A 21,623-nucleotide genomic window follows, 5' to 3' on the forward strand; every position below is an offset into this window, starting at 1 on the left:
CACGTCCATCTTTTGATGGATAAAGGTGTTATTTGAGTGTGTGCGTGTATGTATGTGTGTAGATGTGCTTGTGTGTGACCGACTGACCGTGTGTTTGGGTATTGTTTTTCGGTCCTTTTGTGAATCTGTCACGCTGTGACAAATAGTTTCTTTTTTTATACTTTGTACAATAGTTTTCCACTCAATAGTTTGTTTTTGACCAGCTGGCCTCACAAAAGAAAGGACTGATTTTATACTTGATCAAAAAAAGTACAATTTCAGCTATTAATTTAGCTAATTTACTGGTAAAATATTTAAGTCTCCAAATAAAATGCATACAACTCCACAGTTCTAGATATAAAGTCAACGTTTGACCCTTAATATAGTAATTATTACACTGAAGTACCCAGATCTGCAAAAAATAAACACTGTGTACTTGAGCAGCAGATACAAATGAAGCAAACACTCTTTCTTCTGCGACTCCACACACACACACACACACACACACACACACACACACACACACATGAGCACACAGGAGACGATGGTGTGGGGTGAAAGAGGATTGGCTCACAGGTCAGAGTTCACGGAGTTAGAGAACAGGGTGAAAGGAAGAAGATGGGATGAAAGGGCACAGCGAGAGAAGAGAAAAGTGGACTCTGCGGGCTAGCGGTGTCAAACAGATAGTGCTGAGCCAATGAGAGAGTCTGAGGGGAATTGTTCGCCACAGGGTTTCGTGGAGACATCCATTTCTTTCGGTGCAATAACATAAATTTGTGCATGCGCTTTAAATAGATGTGGAAAACGTTGTGTTGTGTAGGGATTGTATGTGTATGTAGGCCATTTTGTTTATTGCATGTGTTATTTTATTATATAGTCCCAAAACCTCACAGGACAGAACTGTGCAGATGTTGTTTGATTTGTAAGTAGCGTTATAAATGCATTATTAGACAACTAGCTCAGTTTATAGCATGTATGTGGGTCTGTTTGTTTTAAATTTAGGGTTAGCATATTCTCCAAGCCTTTAGGACTTGGTAAGGATGTTGTGTAGTGTAATTAATGTTGCCTTTTATCATTCATATGCAAAGAAAATATTAGAGAAATTCACAAATAGCTGATTTTTGGGTGTGTATGTTGGCATTTTGGTTTATTTTAGTATTAATGTAGTCTCAAACATTGCAAGGCAAGGCGAAATTATAGTAAATGTAGATGTTGTTGATATAATTAATTGCATAATAATACGATATTAATTAATTGCATAATTAAAATTGATTTTTGTTACTGATGTGCAATGAAAGAATGAGAAAAATACACTCATTCATGGTGTGTCTGTGTTTATTTGTAACCGTATTAAAGTAAAGGTTGTGTAGACGCAATTGTGTTTGTAAATAAGGTGTTGCAACGTCTGAATAATGAATTGTGTGCGTTGGTTTGTGAGTCTGTGTGCACACACTGCCTTCAGGGTTTGACTTTTTCTGTTTATCATAATAATAGCTGGGGTTGTGGAGAAGTGAGGCACATCGGCAGATCAGTCACTAAGGCCTCTTGAACACACACACATGGACACACACACATGGACACACACACACACACACACACTCAGCCAGAGAACAATGCATGGGGGCCCAGCCTGTCAGTTCAAATTCTGCTCTCCATCCACGCCTTAAACAGACTGTGTGTGTGTGTGTGTGTGTGTGTGTGTGTGTGTGCACGCAGAACGAGCGTGATCTGTGATTCTGCCTCACCTCCGCAATACTGTCAACTCTCACCAGAATTCACTGCAAATATTGAACTATATTACACCGGCTGCTGTAGCCCGGGCAGATTGTGAGGTGTGTGTGTGATGTTTGCCGTGGCCGTTGAATATATAGAATGAAGCTGTAGTTTATAAAAGGTGCATAAACCGCAGTCATGCAAAGGTCAGTGGGATTGTTGAACACCTTGGCTTGGAAACGGAGTGGGAATGGAGACGGACAGCGCCTGTAGTGAGCAGCAGTGATTTCGCCGAGTGTTTTGAAATATGGTGAAATGTGTTTCTGTAGGGGTCGGTGTTTGATTAGCATTTTTCTTGCATTTGTGGAAGAAGGATGGCATTTTATGAAAGAGACGAGGAAAACAGCTCTGCATGACAATTTTGGTGCCTTTACACACATTCTTAAACGGTAAAAACATGAGTGTTGTTACTGTTGTATTGTGTTTTCTGTAGTCATTTTATTTAATACACCCCATTTTTACATTCATTTCTCAGTGAATTATATTTTGGTGCATTTAAATGAAACAGATTTATTAAACAGATATATTTATTTAAATAATATTTTAGTCACAGAACATCTTTAGAAATGGAAAGATAATACATCTAAATTCATGCAAAATATTTATATTTCATATACAATATTTCAACTAAATTGTAGGTATTTTTTGTTTCTCTTGATTTTTCCTCTTTTTAAATTTAATTGAATATTTTCTCTAACATATAAATTTGGCCTACTAATTTTTGAAGCATTATTCTAAGTTGTTTTGTCTGATAAGCTCCAAATTTGCTTCAGTACTGACTAATATAATGTATATGCACAAATATAATAATTTAAAGTGTCCTATACAAGATATTAATCTAAATGAGAGATTTGTGGCGGGTGTATTGTATATGCTGAGTAGGCATGGGACGATAACCGTTTTCAAGGTATACCGCGGTTTGGAAAAGTCAAGGTGTTAAAACCACCCAGTTTTTCCGCTATACTGTTTCTACTGTGTTTGTAAGATTTTTTTTGTTTTTGTTTTTTTAGGACAACAGTATCACCAGCAGAAAAGATGTCCAAAGATACTGTTTTATATTGTAAAGAAATCAGTGTTTTTGAAACAAATAAAGACAGCAGAAGTCAATGCTTCATTTGAATTATTTAGACTGACATGTTTACTGTCCCAAAATACTTTAAATGTTTCTCAACGTAAAATATATTGTGTTCAAAGGAGGGACAATTAGTTGTTGTCTACCCAGACAATTAAAAACAACTTATTTTAGAGCAGTAATCACAACACCAAAAAAACGTGATATTCTTACCTTAGGTTATCATAGGCCCATGCCTAATGCTGAGCACTGTATATATAGCATATATAGTTCACCCCTCACAAGCCAAAAATCAGTACACACTCAAATTAATATGTTGGGGGGAAATATAAATACAATTTTATTAAGCAGGAAAAATAAAGAGAAAAAAATTATAATTTAGTTGAAAGTTTGTCATTTGTTTTCCAATAATTTGAATTCAAATATATAATATTTTTATTGCTAAAGATGTTAGATGACCTAGTTCCTATTTTAAGGGGTATATGTCATGTGATTTTCCCAGTGATGGGTTGCGGCTCCTCTGCATAAAGCCTATGCTGGATAAGTTGGCGGTTCATTCCGCTGTGGCGACCCCATATTAATTAAGGGACTAAGCCGAAAAGAAAATGAATGAATGCCATGTGATGGATGCTGACAACGGAGTGCGAATCCAAATGCAGGTTTTATTTCAAGAATGGTCACGCAAATCCTTTAGATAGTTTAGATTGATCATAATATATAGAAACACAAAACTATAACTGACTTCAGTCACAACCTTGAAATCAGCTGAAATATAAGACATTCAATCTCTTAAAATCTTAGCGCCAGGATCTTTAAGCAACTCTGCAAACAGCAGCTTACTTGTTACCAATCTGTTTGGTAATAGGCACCAAATAATCTCTGAACTGTGAAATTTTTACTCTGATGGTTTTGCTGTGTGTATGCAAACAAATCCAGAGTCATGGTCATAAACAGGCGGATGGTCAAAGGCAGGCAGCGGACAGGAATAAACAATAAAACAAAGCAAGGGTCAAACACAGCAAGACAAGGCAAAATAATGTTCACAGTACAGTTTACAAGACTCAGCACTGAAGTGTGTGCGGTTTCTAAAGTCTATGTAATCAGTTCATGAGCGGCTCTCAGTCGTGAGTGTGTGAAATCAACAGAATCCGGAACAGGTGCTTGTGAGCAGTGCATGACTGGATCTGTAGTCCATCTAATGCCAGATTTGTAGTCCTTAAGTGATCTGTGTTTACCAGTGATCTGCCAGGATTAGATCACTGGTGATTGTGACAGTAAACATGTTAAAAATGTTTACCAATGTTTTGTTTAAATGCACCAAACATTATTGTCTATATTCACTGAGAAGTGCATAATAGAATAATAATATTAAATATTCATTTTAAATTGGAAGTACTTCTGTCTGTCTGTCTGTCTGTCTGTCTGTCTGTCTGTCTGTCTGTCTATCTATCTATCATATATATATGTGTGTGTGTATATATATATATATATATATATATATATGTGTGTGTGTGTGTGTGTATATATATATATATATATATATATATATATATATATACAGAGCAAGGAATTTTTCACAGTATGTCTGAAGATATTTTTTCTTCTGGAGAAAGTCTTATTTGTTTTATTTCAGCTAGAATAAAATCAGTTTTTAATAATAATAAAAAACATTCAAAGTGAATATTATTAGCCCCTTTAAGCACATTTTTTTCGATTGTCTACAGAACAAACCATCGTTATACAATAACTTGCCTAATTACCCTAACCTGCCTAGTTAATCTAATTAACCTAGTTAAGCCTTTAAATGTCTCTTTAAGCTGTAAAGAAGTGTCTTGAAAAACATCTAGTCAAATATTATTTACTGTCATCATGGCAAGATAAAATAAATACATTTTTAGAAATGACTTATTAAAACTTTTATGCTTAGAAATGTGTTGAAAAAATCTTCTCCCTGTTAAACAGAAATTGGGTGACAAAATAAACAGGTGGGCTTAAACTGTAATTCTGGCTTAAACTGTATGTGTGTATGTGTGTGTGTGTGTGTGTGTGTGTGTGTGTGTATATATATATATAAAACAAAGTAACAAAGTATACAACAAAGGAAGCTTATTTATTCAATTTTCAGATATAAATCTTGCATACATCTCAATTTTTAAAAACATATATAATAAATTACACTTATGTCACACGTCACATAAAAGATTAAGTAATCAATTAATAATATTTTATTTATTTATTTTTTATAGTTTTTATATATTGTACAGTATAGATGTGAACATACAAAGTATGCCCCATTTACTTAAAGGAAAGCCTAATAAATTAGTTTCTGTCTTAGCAAACATACAATTCAGCCGTCTTTTAACAATCCATTCGATTCCTAATAGATAAACTAATGTTATAAGTGAACTACCCATTCATTCATTCATTCATTCATTCATTCATTCATTCATTCATTCATTCATTCATTCATTCATTCATTCATTCATTCATTCATTCTTTCTTTCTTTCTTTCTTTCTTTCTTTCTTTCTTTCTTTCTTTCTTTCATTCATTCATTTTTTTTTTGGCTTAGTCTTTCTATTCATCAGGGTCACCCCAGCGGAATGAACCACCAACTTATACAGCATGTTTTACACAGCGGATACCCTTCCAGCTGTAACCCAGTACTGGGATACACCCATACACACTCATTCACACACATACACTAAGGCCAATTTAGTTTATTCAATTCACCTACATAACATCTTTAGACTGTGGGGGGAAACTGAAGCACCTGGACGAAACCCATGCGAACACTTGGAGAACATGCAAACTTCACACAGAAACGCTAACTGGTCCAGCAGTGACTTGAACCAGCAACCTTCTTGCTGTGAGGCGAAAGTGCTAACCACTAAGCCACCATGTCGCCTCATTTACCCCTTTTTCAACAGAATATATATATATATAGTTTTGTGAGGTTGAATAAATCATTTAATAATACCAATAATTCAAAACAACCTAGCAGTACCCCTGCTTTTCCAGTTAATCAATTTCATTGTTTTGTTTTGCATGTGTGGTTATAGATTTTGGATTATGATCTAGCTGCTAAAAGGTGTTAATCTTGCACAAATGCTTTCTTATGGTTCTCATTTCACACATACTTCGGTAATGAATGCAGAATGTTTACATGAATAGTCCTTACAGATAAATGCTTCAGTGCTGTATGTGTGTAACAAGTGCTGCAGTTCGACTGTGGCAGAGCAGTGTGTGCAAGCGTTTCCCATGCCTTGTCAGAGGCATAAGATCAAGTCAAATGAATAAGAACTCTTTCAGTGTTGCATTGATTTCATAATCCCGCCGGATCTTGCTGCAGTTTAGATCAATACGTTTACATCACACTCAGACTTTCGCACTAGAAACTGAAGCATGTGTGACTTACTGTAAGCACGCTGACGGAATGCATCACTGTAAAATATGCAATATTGTTGTTGAGTATTGCATATTTTCCCAGTATCATGAAGCACTAACTGTAAATTAAAATGCTATTTTTTATTAGCTATGTTTTAAATCATTTGTTTATCTGATTATATTAAAATAAGCAGATCTAATAAATTCTAATTCAGACACAAAAAAAACTGTGTCAAGGTGCAAACATTTAGTCTTTAAAACACTATGAATGAGGGTAAACCTAAGCAGATATTTTGACTCTGATTGGCTGTTGTTCCTTCATTTCTGTTAGTATTTATTTTCAGCTCTTGGTTTGGACTGCTATATCCAATAGCAGAACAGCAACTATACTGGGGAGGTGGCTATTGAGATTGTAAGGCCCCATTTGATTGGTCAAATGTAGATAAACAACCAATGCATAAAACAAATGTTATTTAAAATGTTTATTTATCATACAATAATGCTAAAATAAACATGCAATAGATATTTACCAATCTACAAAATGCTATTTTATTAGCATTTATTAGCATGTTATTTATGCTATTATGATTTTTAACATTGTTTATTTTTTAGCATATTATTTGGAGTTTATAAAAGCCCCATCTGAATCATCAAATTTAAACAAACAACCAATGCATTAAATAAATGTCATTTAAAATGTAATTGCATACACTATTATCACAATACTGGTAATTTTGCAATATATCGTGCAACCCTAATTGTGTTAACAACATTTCTTATGACCTAGCCAACATGCAAAATGCTATTTTATTAGCATATTATTTATTTATCTTACAAGAATACTAAAATAAACAGATAATAGATATCCTCTAACTTGCAAAATGCTATTTTATTAGCCTTTATTAGCATATTATTTATGCTATTATTATTATTAAAATTTTATTTGTTAGCATACTATTTGAGGGTTGCAAAGCCCCACCTGATTAGTCATATTTAGATAAACAACCAATGCATACAATAAATGTAATTTAAAATGTAATTGCTTATACTGTTATTGCAATACTTGTGATTTCGCAGTATATCATGCATCCCTAGTTGCAAGAATGGTATTTCTTACAATCGAAGGAACTTGCAAAAGGCTATTTTATTAGCATATTATTTATCTCTCGATCATGCAAAATTAAACTGGTAATAGATATTCACTAACTTGCAAAATTCTATTTTGTTAGCATTTATTAGGAAATTATTCATGCTATTATCATTATTAACATATTCTTTGTTTATTGGCTTATTATTATTATCATTATTATTATCATTATTATTATTATTATTATTAACATATTATTTATTTATTAGCATATTATTATTATTATTATTATCTTTATTATGATTATTTTCAACATATTCTTTATTAGCATATTATGATGAAGATGATGATGATGATTATTATTATTATTATTATTATTATCATTATTATTATTATTATTAACATATTATTTATTTATTAGCATATTATTATTATTATTATTATTATTATTATCTTTATTATGATTATTTTCAACATATTCTTTATTAGCATATTATGATGATGATTATTATTATTATTATTATTATTATCATTATCATTATTATTATTATTATTATTATTAACATATTTATTTATTATCATATTATTAATATTATTATTACTAGTATCATTATTATTAACATATTATTTATTTATTAGCATATTGTTATGATGATGATGATGATGATTATTATTATTATTATCATCATTATTATTATTAATATATTTATTTATTTATTAATAATATATTTATTTATAATAATATTATTATTACTATTATCCTTATTATTAACATATTATTTATTAATTAGCATATTTTTTGGAGGTTATAAATCCCCATCTGATTGGTCAAATGGTCAACAACCAATGCTTAAAATAAATGTCATTTAAACTGTAATTGCATATGCTTTTATCACAATACCGGTAATTTTATGATATATAATAAATATAATAACGATATTTCCTACGATCTAACAAACTTGCAAAATGCTATTTTATTAGCATTTATTAGCATATTATATATATTATTTCACAATCAGGCTAAAATAAACAGATAATAGATATTTTTTTAAGCTAATTAAATCTACAAAACAATGACTTTTGGCCAGCGGAGAAATTAAAATGGTCGTGCCCAACTGAGTCTGGTTCTCTCAAGGTTTTTTTTCTTCAGTCCCATCAGGTGAAGTTTTATTTCCCTGTCCGCTGTCGCCACTGCCTCGCATGGTTCAGGATTGGTAGAGCTACGCATCGATGAATTTGCTCTTCAGTGTTTGAACTCTCAGTAATGATTAAATCACACTGAACTGAGCTAAACTGAACTGAACTGAACTTAAACACTAAAACCTGAACCACACTGTTCCAGTTACTGAACCACACTGTTCCAGTTACTATGACCATTTATGTGAAGCTGCTTTGACACAATCTACATTGTAAAAGCGCTATACAAATAAAGCTGAATTGAATTGAATTGAATTGTCACGGTGCAAACATTTGCACTTTAAAACACCACGAATGACTGAAAATCAAAGCAGACCAAAACAAAGCTTCTCTGCCATATGGATATTACATATACTATTATCACAATAGCGATAATTTTCCAATATATTGTGCCGCCCTAATCACTGTGCATTTGTGAAACATATTTTCCTGCCTGCTGGAAACGGATAAATCTGTGTGTGTGCATGTGTGTGTGATATAAAGCTAATTTCAAAGAGGCAGCTGTCACAACACTACCATAGCCCTGTCACAACATCAGCTTTACCTTTTGACCTTTGACCCTTACATTTTAGCTCTGTCACTTCCTTTTTGCATGTCATACAGGAAGCTCATCAGCATTTTACTTCCTGCGAATGTATTTTGCTCTAACAGACTAAACCAAAGCAAACCTCGCTTTTCTAAATGATATAAGTCATGCATTTCCTCCCAGCGCTCTCTTTCGTCCACTCTTTCTTTTGCTCCGTCTTTTGAAGTTTGGCTCCTGAATGGACTAGTGTCTCTAATGGAAATGGGGCATTAAATCAAAGATCAAAGACAAGCACACAGCAGAGAGGACAGCTGTCTAAATACAGTGGGAGAAAATGTGTATGTGTTTGCGTGCCTGTGAAGAGGGAATGGGAGAGGCTGAGGGGTTAGCAGGTTTAACATTGGTTTGATACTGTCGTTATTCTGTTCAGCCCTCGCTACAGTTTTCATTTTTGTGCGCTCGTGCATTCATGCATGTAGCAAGAGCTTAAAAAGAGAAAAATCAGGCAAACGTTTGATCTGCACGGGTGTTTTTAAGGATAACTCGGCTACTCTGAAGTTTGTGTCATGTTGTTGAGAGTCATATCTGTGCAATAATATGTTTGATACCAAGCCGATGTTAGATTAGTGTTAAAACAAGAAGCCGAGTCCCTGAATCAGCAATCTGTGATGTGAATGTGAAATCACTCCTTTCAACAAAACAGTGGGGCTTTCCACATAGTATCACCTTGTTTTGCCAGGTTAAGCACTTTCTTTGAGTGGCCAGAAAATGTTAAGAGTCAGTCTAAGTAGATTAAACTTAAAGCTAAAGATATCATTTGGAGATTTATGTAACAGGAATTGTTTACAACACATTGGTCAGTTTTTATGTTAGAAAATAATTAATGAGATGTTGAAAAATTTACGTATAATGTCAGTTTTCAATAAAAGTAAATGTTTTTCCTTGTGTATATATGGTTTTTATTTATTTAGTGATTTTTATAATATGTTGTAGGGCTGCACGATTAATCTGAATAAGATCGAAATCTCGATTCGACCCCTCACATGATCAAAATCCAGCATTTCTACAATTCAGCCAATTAGATTTTCAAGTTCGGGAAAAGCATAAAGGGGGTTGTACAAGTCTTTACATTAGGGCTGTAACAACGAATCGATTAAATCGATAAAAATTGAATTACTAAAAGCGTCGGCAACAACACGGAGACGTTTGATTATTAAAAAACACTTTAATTCAGCGCGGAGCGGAGTGAACACGGTCTCTCTTGCGCACTGTTACAGAGTTTGGCACCTCATAGACAGGGATGAGCAGAAAGAGAGTTCAACAACAGGGTAAAACCCCACAGAATTCTACTTTTGTTCCGTTCTGAAGTGAGGACCGTAAAGTCCCTGGTGATGATGTGATTTCTGCCGCTGAGCCGGAGAGAGCTCGCGCTGAGCAGAGCTCTCAATAAGGGACCGTCGGAAAAGTGCTTATTTTTTATTTTTTTTCGAAAACAAAGCCAACTTAACCCAGCTGAGAAAGACGTGTCATATTATCACAATTATGCAGCATTTTAACCGCATAATGCTTAATTTATGTTTTAGACATGAATATACACACAAGTACTAGTAAAACAAAACATTTCTAAGAGTTTGTAAAACACAAGGACTTCTAACAATCCATTCAAATTTAATTTGCTGATGTGTTTTATTCATATCAGATACACATACACATAGTTAAAGTAACTATAAAGTTGAATCTAATCTTTTCTAATTTCACAGAGTAACTGGTGAATTTACGTGTTGAGTTTCTGCATGTTCTGCTTTTTATGAATGAGGCAAACGTGCGGCCGCAAGTAAACATGGCGATGGCATCTCACGTTATAGATCACGATCACTTGCACGTTTATGTGAACTGGTAAAACATCTATTCGAGATTGTATCTCATTAAGATAATTTTTCTTGGCCAATTTGCAAATAATTAAACTTGTTTTAAGCAATTACTTAATTTTGAGGTGTTTTTTTTTTCAGAAAACAAGACATTATTTCTTATGCTATTTCATGTGTCTAGTATGTATCTTGATTTAAAAATATTTAGACATTTGGATTGAAAACAGGACAAAAATTCTTAGTTTTTAAACATTTTATTATTATTATTAATATTATTATTATTATTATTAATATTATTATTATAACAGCTCAGGGATGAGCTTTTTTGAATAAACAGTTGGAAATTTGTGCTTTTTTATTCGATTCATCAATTAACCGAAAAAATAATGGACAGATTAATCGATTATTAAAATAATCGTTAGTTGTAGCCCTACTTTACATTGTTTTATATACATTGCTCAGCAACATGATAACATCCAAGTAGTGATAAAAGTGTCACATAATGTATTTACAAGGTATATTTTACCTAAAAATGTCTTCTCTATCTTAACGTAGTGATGTATTCACGGCCGCGAAATCATACGTGAGCTGACGCACTGCTTGTTTAATACAGAGAGAACGTGCACACGCAAATGATGTCTACATTAGTGAACAGAAGCTGCATAGGCTCTGAATAGCAGGTAATAAGGTTGTAAATAACGTTCAGTTTGTGAAACAGAGTGACCGTTTGGAAGCTGTGCGGACAGTATGATTTGCATCTATGTTTTTTTTTTCTCAGAGTGACGGCAGCCATGACATGAGCACACATGACATCGGCAGTGAAAGTGAAACCAAAACCGCACACGTTTACATGTTCATATCGCACTGAGTTACGATTACGACAAGCATTTGATAGGTTTTTTTTTTTATAAAGAACACAAAGTGTTGTGCATGAAAACAAATGTTTATGGGGTCAGTATAACTACTCTAGCCTATATAATGTTCATTATAATGCAAGAGGGAATCTGATAGTGATAAATGTCTCATTTTACCATTGAAAAAATGGTCTAATAATGTTGTCAAAGACAATTGAGAAGCAAATATCTCAAACCTAATAATTCAATTTCAGAATTATGAATAGTTGTATTCTGATGTCGTCACTTTATTGGCATTAATGACCAGGATAAATTTAAAGTCTGTTCAAGTCCACCATTCCAAGTCTACAAAATTTAGCATTTTAACCAACAGTAGACCTACATATAGGAGGCCTGATATTATTATTATTATCATTATTATTATTTACCTTATGTTTTAGAAATAACAATAATAATAACCTACTCAAATGAACATTAATTTTACATCTATACATCTACAAAATCGTGAAAATCTTGATTTTTAGGAAAAAAAAAAATTGTGATTCTCATTTTTGCTAGAATCGTGCAGCTCTATTGTTGCCAGCATTACTATAAGAGTTAATATTAGCTATTTTGTGTAATTCTCATTCGACATCTTGGTCTTAATCCACACACACACTTGCATAGAGTAATTGGTTTAAGATGTGTCTTGATTCCAGCTGTGTGCCCCCTATCAGGTATCCCAGAGAGATGGGTAATTAACCTAGCAGCTAATGATATACTTCACTAATTACACCACACACACATGCACACACGGAGCAAATAAGACTGGATATTCATCGATCTGTACAGGAAGTCTAGTTTGTGTCAGCATGGCGGTCTGTTTATGAATATGTATCTCCGGCGCTCCATAAGCATTTGTGTTCATATAAATAAGTGGACTCCAACGTAGAAGAGCTGTTCATCATTGCTGAAACGTTGCATTTGACCATTTAAGCCTGTTGTTTTCGGTCAGGTTTGAGCTTAAATCAGTGAACACATCCTTTAGCCTTGTGTGCTAGCATCCTGCTCTTGCTTCCAGTAAGATGCTTAGCATTCATGCTATTGATTTTCCCATTAGCACTTTAGCCCCCTCCAGTAGAGAGGATCAGAGAGAGCTCAATATAACAGCTTGAATCTGAGTTCAAGAATCTGCACTCTTCAACCTAGAAACAGAGCAATTAGCCCCCCAACTGCAATCCACACACCATATACTCCCTTTAGACTCTTTCTCCGCATATACATATTGTTTTTTGACTATTTGTGTGGCTTAACTGTAGATAAATCTTGTAATAACTGTAAGTACATTTTAATTATTTAACTATAGCCCACGGTGTAACCACAAGGCAAGCTTAAGTGGCAACATCATTTATTTGCATTTGTAAAATGTGTACTGTAGGTACAATAAAAACGCCTATCCAGATGTTAACCTGCTTCTACTTGGCATTAATGCAAATTGCAATTATTATAGACAGCTAATATAAGGTGAACCCTGTTGTGAAAGGCTGCTTTAATATAATTTAATTTAATTCACTTCAGCTGCTTTACTGATCAAGGCCTGTGGGGGCTGAGTCTCTGGAGAAACCTGGGACTAGAGTCAATAGGGAACTTATTCCGGAGGCTCTGTCACGGGGCAATCCCCCGTAGACACGGCCCTATGTTCTGCTCAGTTGCCTAAAGGGAAATATAATGCAGATGGAGGGGGATGGGGGAGGCCGAGACAGACAGAGACATTTAATTGAGCAGATCTTGGTGATTCCTGGAATTGTCTCTCATGTAATATTCAGCTCTCAGTGATACAGCTTGGCAAAGAGCTATTGATCACAGTCTAGACCTCTTTCTGCCATGCTTCACCGTTGTTTCTCTATGAATAGCAGCACATAAGTTCGTTAGGTTGCTTAATTTTAAAATGGTGTATGGTGCAAAGCTATTTAGAAACGTTTAAAGTTTAAGTTCAAGTGGTTTGGATTTAAAATGTCACCCCTTTTCTTTCTCTCTTTTTCTAGGCCAGGGTGGGATGAATGTGCTCAGTAGCTCAGAGGATGGAGTGTTGTGACTCTGTCTCCAACAATGGAGCCGCTGGCCCCCACACACAACAGCCTCCTGGGCTCTGCAGATCACTGGCACCCAGTGCACTCCTACTGGCCAGAGATCAAGCCATTCATCGGAGCACAGCAACGCCGTCCAAGCAGGGTGGACAAGCAGAGGTGGCTGAGGTGGAGGGATTTGTAGGGAGGTATGAAGAAAAATTAAGGAAAAAACAGGTCAATGAATGTTCAACCGGAGAAGTGTTAAAAGATGCAGTGGAGAGGGAGACGGCTGATGAAGAGGAAGAAGGTGAGGATGTGGAGAGGCCTATTGGAGAGATATTGTACCAGCCTGATGGGTCCGCCTATGTGATGGAGAGTAAACTTACAAGTGGTGCACCCTCCTCCTCATTAGGTGCCCCTACCTCCATTATAAGAACCTGTTACATTTCTTTGTCTCAAAGCCCTACTCCACAGATTTTTCGTGTCTTCCAATTACATAACCTTGGTGACAGTGATAGTCTAGCTCTGATGACCCGCCAATCCAAAGATAGTGCTCCTGACGTGGCTGGATCATCAGAGACAGGGGTGATGTGGTCTGGTCCACCCAAACCCATCCTGATGTGCTTTTTGTGTCGGCTGTCTTTTGGCCGTTCACACTCATTTAGGGCTCATGCTTCTGTACAACACAACATCACCTTCAGTGATGAAGAACAACATCTGCTCTTGTTTAAGCACGCCTCTGCCATCTTACAGCCTGCCGGCCCAGGCAACCTCCCACTCCTCTGTTTCCTAAAACCAAAAAGGAATTGTGAGTCTGTGGTACCACTTAACCTGGCATCTTCAAACTCTGTGAACAGCACGGAGGACACAGCAAGACGGAAAGAGAACACAGAGCCTCTGACCTCTAAGCCAGGACTTTCTCTCCTGCCCTCTCCACCCAGAACCTCCCCTGCTACCTCAGTACCAAGCCCTGCCAAAGACCCTTCAACCCTGGGAAGAGAGGGCACTCAAAGAGGCAAGGTGGAAGAAATAAGGAAGGACGGAGAAAGTAGTGAGGAAGGAGAGAGGAGATTGTGTTTAGAGGTAGGCAGCACTGTAGATTGTAACAGTGCTCACAGTATTAGCAGCAGTAGCGGACAAGAGCACATTACTGAAGCTGCTCTGTCAAACCAAAGCATTTCAAAACCTCCAAACTCTGTAACAATAGCAACCAGCTTTATGAACAACACCAAAACCCTTACAGACTCTGAGTCAGAGTGTGGAACAAGCTTTAACTGCCACGACCCTGCACCTGCTTCCCTTGTTGTGGTAAACCCGTCCACTGTCACTACTACAGAACAACTTGCCAACCAAGAGAGTGCCACAGCGACCAAACCAAATGACCAGTTAGAGAATGGTAGCGCCATAGCAATTGAACCAACTGCTAGTTTGTCTGAAGATGACAGACGTGCTGTCACTCATTCTGACCTGCCCAATAATCATAGCCATTCCATGTCCCCTACACTTAGTCCTACCTTACCCCAGACTACTCAGCCTATTCTTGAAGAAGGGCACTCGGACACAGCATCCAGAGGAAGGTTGGTGGTGGCTAGTGATGGAGGCTTCGTTGCAGCTGGAGATGATGCCCAAGGATCGTCTTACTCTTTTAGTATTCAGGCCTCTTTGGCACACACCAGAAACTCCTGCAAGACATTGAAGTGTCCAAAATGCAACTGGCACTACAAGTACCAGCAAACTCTCGAGGCCCATATGAAGGAGAAGCACCCGGAGTCGGAGACTGAACAGTGCCCATACTGCAGCAGTGGGCAGAGTCACCCACGCCTAGCAAGGGGTGAGACTTATTCTTGTGGATACAAGCCGTTCCGCTGCCAGGTCTGCCAATATTCCACCACTACTAAGGGCAACTTGAGCATCCACATGCAGTCTGACAAACACCTCAACAACATGCAGAGCCTGCAGTCGCAGCCACAGCCCCATGCACACAGCCCAGCACCCCAGCCCAATCCTTTAACTCATTCCCTTCCTACTCTCACTCACCCATCTCGAGCCAACTCCCCATCTCCATCTAAGCTCCGGGGACGTGCTTCGTGGCGGTGTGAAGTCTGCGACTATGAAACCAATGTGGCACGCAACCTCCGAATCCACATGACCAGTGAAAAGCACACACACAACGTGCTTCTACTGCAGCAGAACCTGGCACACATGCAACGTCAACGAAAGCACAATGCCTCCGAGCTTTTCCGCCACTGCCAACCTCAATCCCAACTTCCCGACGCCATCACTTCTCTGTCTTGCCATGAAACGTCTTCACAGAAACTCTTTGAATGCATACTATGTGGCCGGTTTTCCTGTGACACCCTGGAGGAACTTAGTCAACACCTGACCATGCAGAGGTCATTACCCAGTTCCTATTGGAGGAGTACAACCGGAGACACCCATCACTGTCGGCTTTGTCATTACGCCACGCCATTGCGAGCTAATTTCCAACTGCACTGCCAGACAGACAAACATGTTCAGCGTTACCAGCTAGCTGCACATCTTCGAGAGGCCAGCAGTCAACAAGGAAACATCGAGGAGGAGGAAGAAGAGTGGCGCCTCAGGTGTGTTGCTGCTGGAAGCCAGGTGCAGCTCAGGTGCAATGCTTGTGACTACAAGGCCAGCAGTTTGGAGAAGCTGAAGTTACACACCATGAACACCAGACATGAGACCAGCCTGAGACTATACAAGGTAAATCTTACAAAACCATAAAGTCAATGCACACAAAGTCTGGCGCCTAATATTCCTGTCAGTAAAATCCACAAAAGCCCAAGATGCCCTGACTGACGCCATTATTCCCAAGGCCTGCAAGGCCTCTTTGGTAATTGAGATGGATTGTATGTTATTTTTTCCCTCTTGCTAATGTGGTCCATTAACTCAGCACATCTCTAATCAGTTTAGAGTTCTGTAAAACAAGTGGACTGTTTTTTCTCACTGCGGTCGTGAGTATGTGTGTTTTTTGTCTCTGGGTGTGTTTTGTCAGATTAATTTACTTTAAATCTGTCAGCTCAGCTTTCACCAGACCACAGACAGATGGAGAGATTTAGTGTTTATTTAAGCAAACCATGATAAGTAACATCTACACAGTTGTTTTTACAGGGTTGTATTGATCCTGCATTGATCTATATTGTGCTGTCCACATAAGAGGAAGCCACATATTGATCATTTATGACTATATGGTCAATATAGGGCTTCCGCTAAACAACTTAAGCATGTTATTTACTGGTGTTGAAATGCAAGCTGGATGAGTGTTTTATTCATTTATGTAACTTCTTTTACTTGTTCTATCCTTGCACTGTCCCGGATGTATTTAAGATTGATGTTTATCTCCACTTTCTCCCAGTATTTGCAGCAGCTGGATGGACTGGAGTCTGAAGATGTCTGGCTGCACTGCGTGCTGTGTGATTTCTCCACTCAGAGCAGCCTTTCTTTAGTGCAGCACTCCCATTCATTGAGCCACCAGCGCGGGGAGGGGCTCCTCAGACTACAGCGAATCCAGAAGGGCCTGCAGGATGAGGAGGAGCTTGGTGCCATCTTTACAATCCGAAAAAGCCCTGCTCAAGAAAATGGTATGAGGCACACATGCATGGTCTGTTCATAAATTGCAGATGACTTAGTTTGTGTAAAATGGAGGTTTTGCAATGCACCAAATTAGTGTTTTCAAAGCAGATAAAAGTCCGATTTCAGGAATAAGAGGATGCTCACGAGCAGAAAACCAGCGTTTGATGCCAGATTAACCTTAGAGAGAACGTCAGGGAGGATTCCTTAAAACCCAAATCAAAAGACTAACTGTCCCTTGTGTGTTGTGCTCATGACGCTGAAGGCTCTATAACACACAACAGAACAACAGAGGGGGAGGGGCTGACAGACATCCCGAAAAACCGAGAGAAAAGAGAAGGGAAGAGGGCAGATATTTACACTGGGGTAATTGAGAAAACCAGGTGGTGGAGGCAATTAGCATTGAGTTCTAACACAGAATAAGCTCAGCTAATGAGTTGAACAATAGCCGACCTTGGCACCCAGCCTGTTTTTTATGTGCATGTGCATCTACATATGCATTTGTGAGGAAGAATGAAGAAAGAAAAGAGGAAAGAGACAGAGAGTGTGCTTTCTGTACAGAATGGTAGCGATTGATTTTGTTAATTGACTTGCCAATAATCACATTTGTAACATCTTCACTAGCCAGAAAGGGGCTAAACTAGAGGGTTAGCCAGTCAATGCAGCCAATAAAGGCGTAACCCACTAATGAGGCATGAGTTAATTAACATGCTCAAATTAACATTTTAAAGCGAAGGCTTCTGAAAGAGATTCCTAAAGACTGACAGGTGTTTGTTAATGTTGTTAGTGTTGTTTTGGTGTTGAGAAATGTTATGTATTAAAGGGATAGTTCACCCAAAACCCATTTGCTCACTCAACATACAATACAATAATAATTTATAAAGCACATTTAAAAACAGGCATCACAGTGGCGCAGTGGGTAGCACGATCTCCTCACAGAAAGAAAGTCTCTGGTTTGAGCCTCGACTGGGTCTGTTGGCATTTCTGTGCGGAGTTTGCATGTTCTCCCCGAGTTCGCGTGGGTTTCCTGCGTGTGCTCCAGTTAAGTTGTCCGTAGTGTGTATGTGTGTGGATGAGTGTGTATGGGTGTTTCCCAGTGATGGGTTGCAGCTGGAAGGGCATCCGCTGCGTAAAACATATGCTGAGTAAGTTAGCGGTTCGTTCCACTGTGGCGACTTCATATTAATAAAGGGATTAAGCCAAAAAAAAATGAATAAAAATAACAAAAATAGCTTCCAATTCATTTTACTTTACTTAAAAGGAGATGAGATGGTCAACAAGTAGCTCCAAAAACAGGTTGGAATCCAGCATGTCGTGTTCAATCAATGCTAAAGTCAGCGAGTGAGAGTGAGTAGCTATTTTAGTGTGAATTTGAACCTGTAGAAACATCGGATCAGCGCTGCTTCTGACCTGCTGGAGCGCCGCAGCTGAATGGCTGGTTATTGATCTCTTTAGGAACACCAGGGCATTGCCTAATTTATAATCAATACTGGATCAATGCTGCTGAGCATTTGTATATCGATCCCCGGGACGAGGAGGAAGTGCTGATGAAGTGTGTGTTGAGTGTGCGCCTGGAGTGTGTTAGCATGTGTGGGTGCATCTGATCACTTCATTACTGGCCGAAATGACCTCACCACGCTGAACCACGGCCATCTGTTTTGTTCAAGACGTGCATTGAGAGCGAAGCGCAGACTGAAGCGTCATGCCCATTCAGAGTGAATGCACTTTATTCCATTTTTAAACTGTATTTTGAATGTGCTTTTGATAATTAGGATAAATGTAGGTAGAAGAGTCTTATGCGAGTCTTAAATTTGACTTATTATTACATAAAAAATGAACGGTGCATTTGGTAAATCAATCTTCATCGTCACAGTTTAAACATACATCACATTATGGTTTCATTGCTATTGATAATTAAGGTTATTGTAGGTAAAAGAGTCTAAATGGTTAATTTTAGCATATTTAGCTTTTATTTATTTTTTAAGAGCGTCTCATTTAGAGTAGTACAATTAAAGAGTTCATTAAAATTTGCATTAAAGTAAATCATCTGCCTTTTTGTCACAGTGCTTTTTGTCTTTGATTATTTACATTATTTTATCTAAAATGGTGAAATTTGGCAATACATAACCATTTGCATTAAGTAAATCATTCGGCATTGTCACAGTTTGAACATACATCACTTTATGATTTCGTTGCCTTTAATAATTAAAGTTATTGTAGGTAAAAGCGTCTAAAATGGTTAAATTTAGCTTATTTTGCTTTTTTAAAATGTAGAGCTGAAAACAGTGAGAAGTACAATTAAGAATTAAATATTTGCATAAAGTAAATCAGCCGTTTTGTCACATGTAACATTTTTGCCTTTGATAATATACTTTATTGTTTGTAAAAGTGTCTAAAATGGTGAAATTTGGCTTATTTTGCTTAAAAAATTAAACAGTACATTAACATTTGCATTAAGAAAATCATTCGCCATTGTCACAGTTTGAACATTCATCACATTATGATTTCATTGCCTTTGATAATTTAGGTGATTGTAGGTAAAAGCGTTTAAAATGGTTACGCTTAGCTTATTTTGGTGTTAATTTTTTAGAGCTACTAATTTAAAGTGCAATTAAAGTGCATTAAAACTTGCATAAAGTAAATCATCTGCCATTTTGTCACCATTTGAGCATGCCTTTGATAATATACATTATTATATGAAAAGGTGTCTAAGATGGTGAAATTTGGCTTGTTTTGCTTCAAAAATTTAACAGTACATTAACATTTGCATTAACTCATTCACCATTGTCACAGTTTGAATGTACATCACATTATGATTTCATTGCCTTCAATAATAGGTTATTGTAGGTAAAGGTGTTTCAAATGGTTAATTTTTTATATTTTTACTTTTACATTATTATATGTAAAAGTGTCTAAAATGGTGAAATTTGGCTTATTTTGCTTTTAAAAATGAAACATTTGCTTTAACTCATTCGCCACTGTCACGGTTTGAACATGCATGACATTTTGATTGTATTGCCATTATTGCATGTTAAAGTGTCAATTTAAAACAGTGGGAAATAAAACTAAACCATGCATTAACATTTACATGAAGTAAATCATCTGGCATTGTCACAATTTGAGCATGCAACACATGATTTTTTCCCTTTGATAATTTGTATTATTACGTAAAGGTGTCTAAAACGGTTAAATTTAGCTTTATTTTGCTTTCAAAAAAATGTATAATTGAAAACAGTGAAAGTTTTGATAATGCATTAAATATTTGCTTAAAGTAAATCTGCCATTTTGTCACAATTTAAACATGGAAAATGCTTTTTTCCCTTTAATAATATACATTATTGTATTTAAAAGTGTCTAAAATGGTGACTTTTGCCAAAAGTAAATCATCTGCCATTTTCACAGTTTGAACATGCATCACATTTTGATTTAATTGCTATTGTATGTTAAAGTGCCTGAATGTTTACATTTGACTTATTTTGCTTTAAAGATTCTTAGAATTGAAAACAGTGGGAAATAAAACTAAACCATACATTAACATTTACATAAAGTAAATCATCTGCTATTGTCATAATTTGAGAATAGAGTGCATTATGATTGTCTTTCATTGATAATTTGTATTATTGTAGGTAAATGTTTCTAAAAATGTCTAAATGTATAATTATAAATGCATAAAATTACTCTACCATTTTTTTCACAGGTTGAACATGCTTTTTGCCTTTGATAATATACATTATTGTATGTAAAAGTTGTAACGGTGGCCCTACCTTAAACCCCAAGTAGGTGATATTTTACTTTTGCTCGAGTGCCAGACGGAATACATCCGTCAATTTAACAAATTTACCCTTAGCCCAGATAGCTGTAAGCCACCGACTACAAACCATTACTAAACATAACAAACAAAATAGACAAAAAATTGACACAAATTCATCAAATGAGTATGTATTGAAATATTTATATTTTCCATCACTGAAATATCACCACCAATAGATCGCTCAAAACCAAAATTGAAAATAAACAGTTTTATAAAAATATCATGATCAATTTATACCGCACTCACAGAAAAATAAATTCACTGAAATAATAATCATAATCAGTATCTACTACATGAAAGACAGCAGAGAGCATTTCATCAAGATACAAAATCTAAAATGCAGATTTTGGCTTATTTTGCTTTAAAAATAAACAGTACATTAACATTGCATAAGGTAAATCGTTCACCATTGTCGCAGTTTGAACATGC

At 36.4% G+C, this 21,623-nt stretch overlaps 1 protein-coding gene across 1 annotated transcript in view; it reads left to right on the top strand.

The window, feature by feature from the left end:
- Window positions 1-21,623, top strand: part of zfhx3a (zinc finger homeobox 3a) — a 42,406-nt gene that overhangs the window by 1,135 nt on the left and 19,648 nt on the right. The window contains exons 2-3 of the mRNA XM_087292751.1: window positions 13,766-16,516; window positions 17,169-17,394. Coding sequence (XP_087148877.1) covers window positions 13,781-16,516; window positions 17,169-17,394 — 2,962 coding nt within the window. The 5' untranslated portion in view covers window positions 13,766-13,780. The remainder of the gene's footprint in view (window positions 1-13,765; window positions 16,517-17,168; window positions 17,395-21,623) is intronic.

Source organism: Danio rerio, chromosome 18 (assembly GCF_052040795.2).
Source record: "Danio rerio strain M-AB ecotype USA chromosome 18, GRCz13ab, whole genome shotgun sequence".
NCBI lineage: Eukaryota > Metazoa > Chordata > Actinopteri > Cypriniformes > Danionidae > Danio > Danio rerio.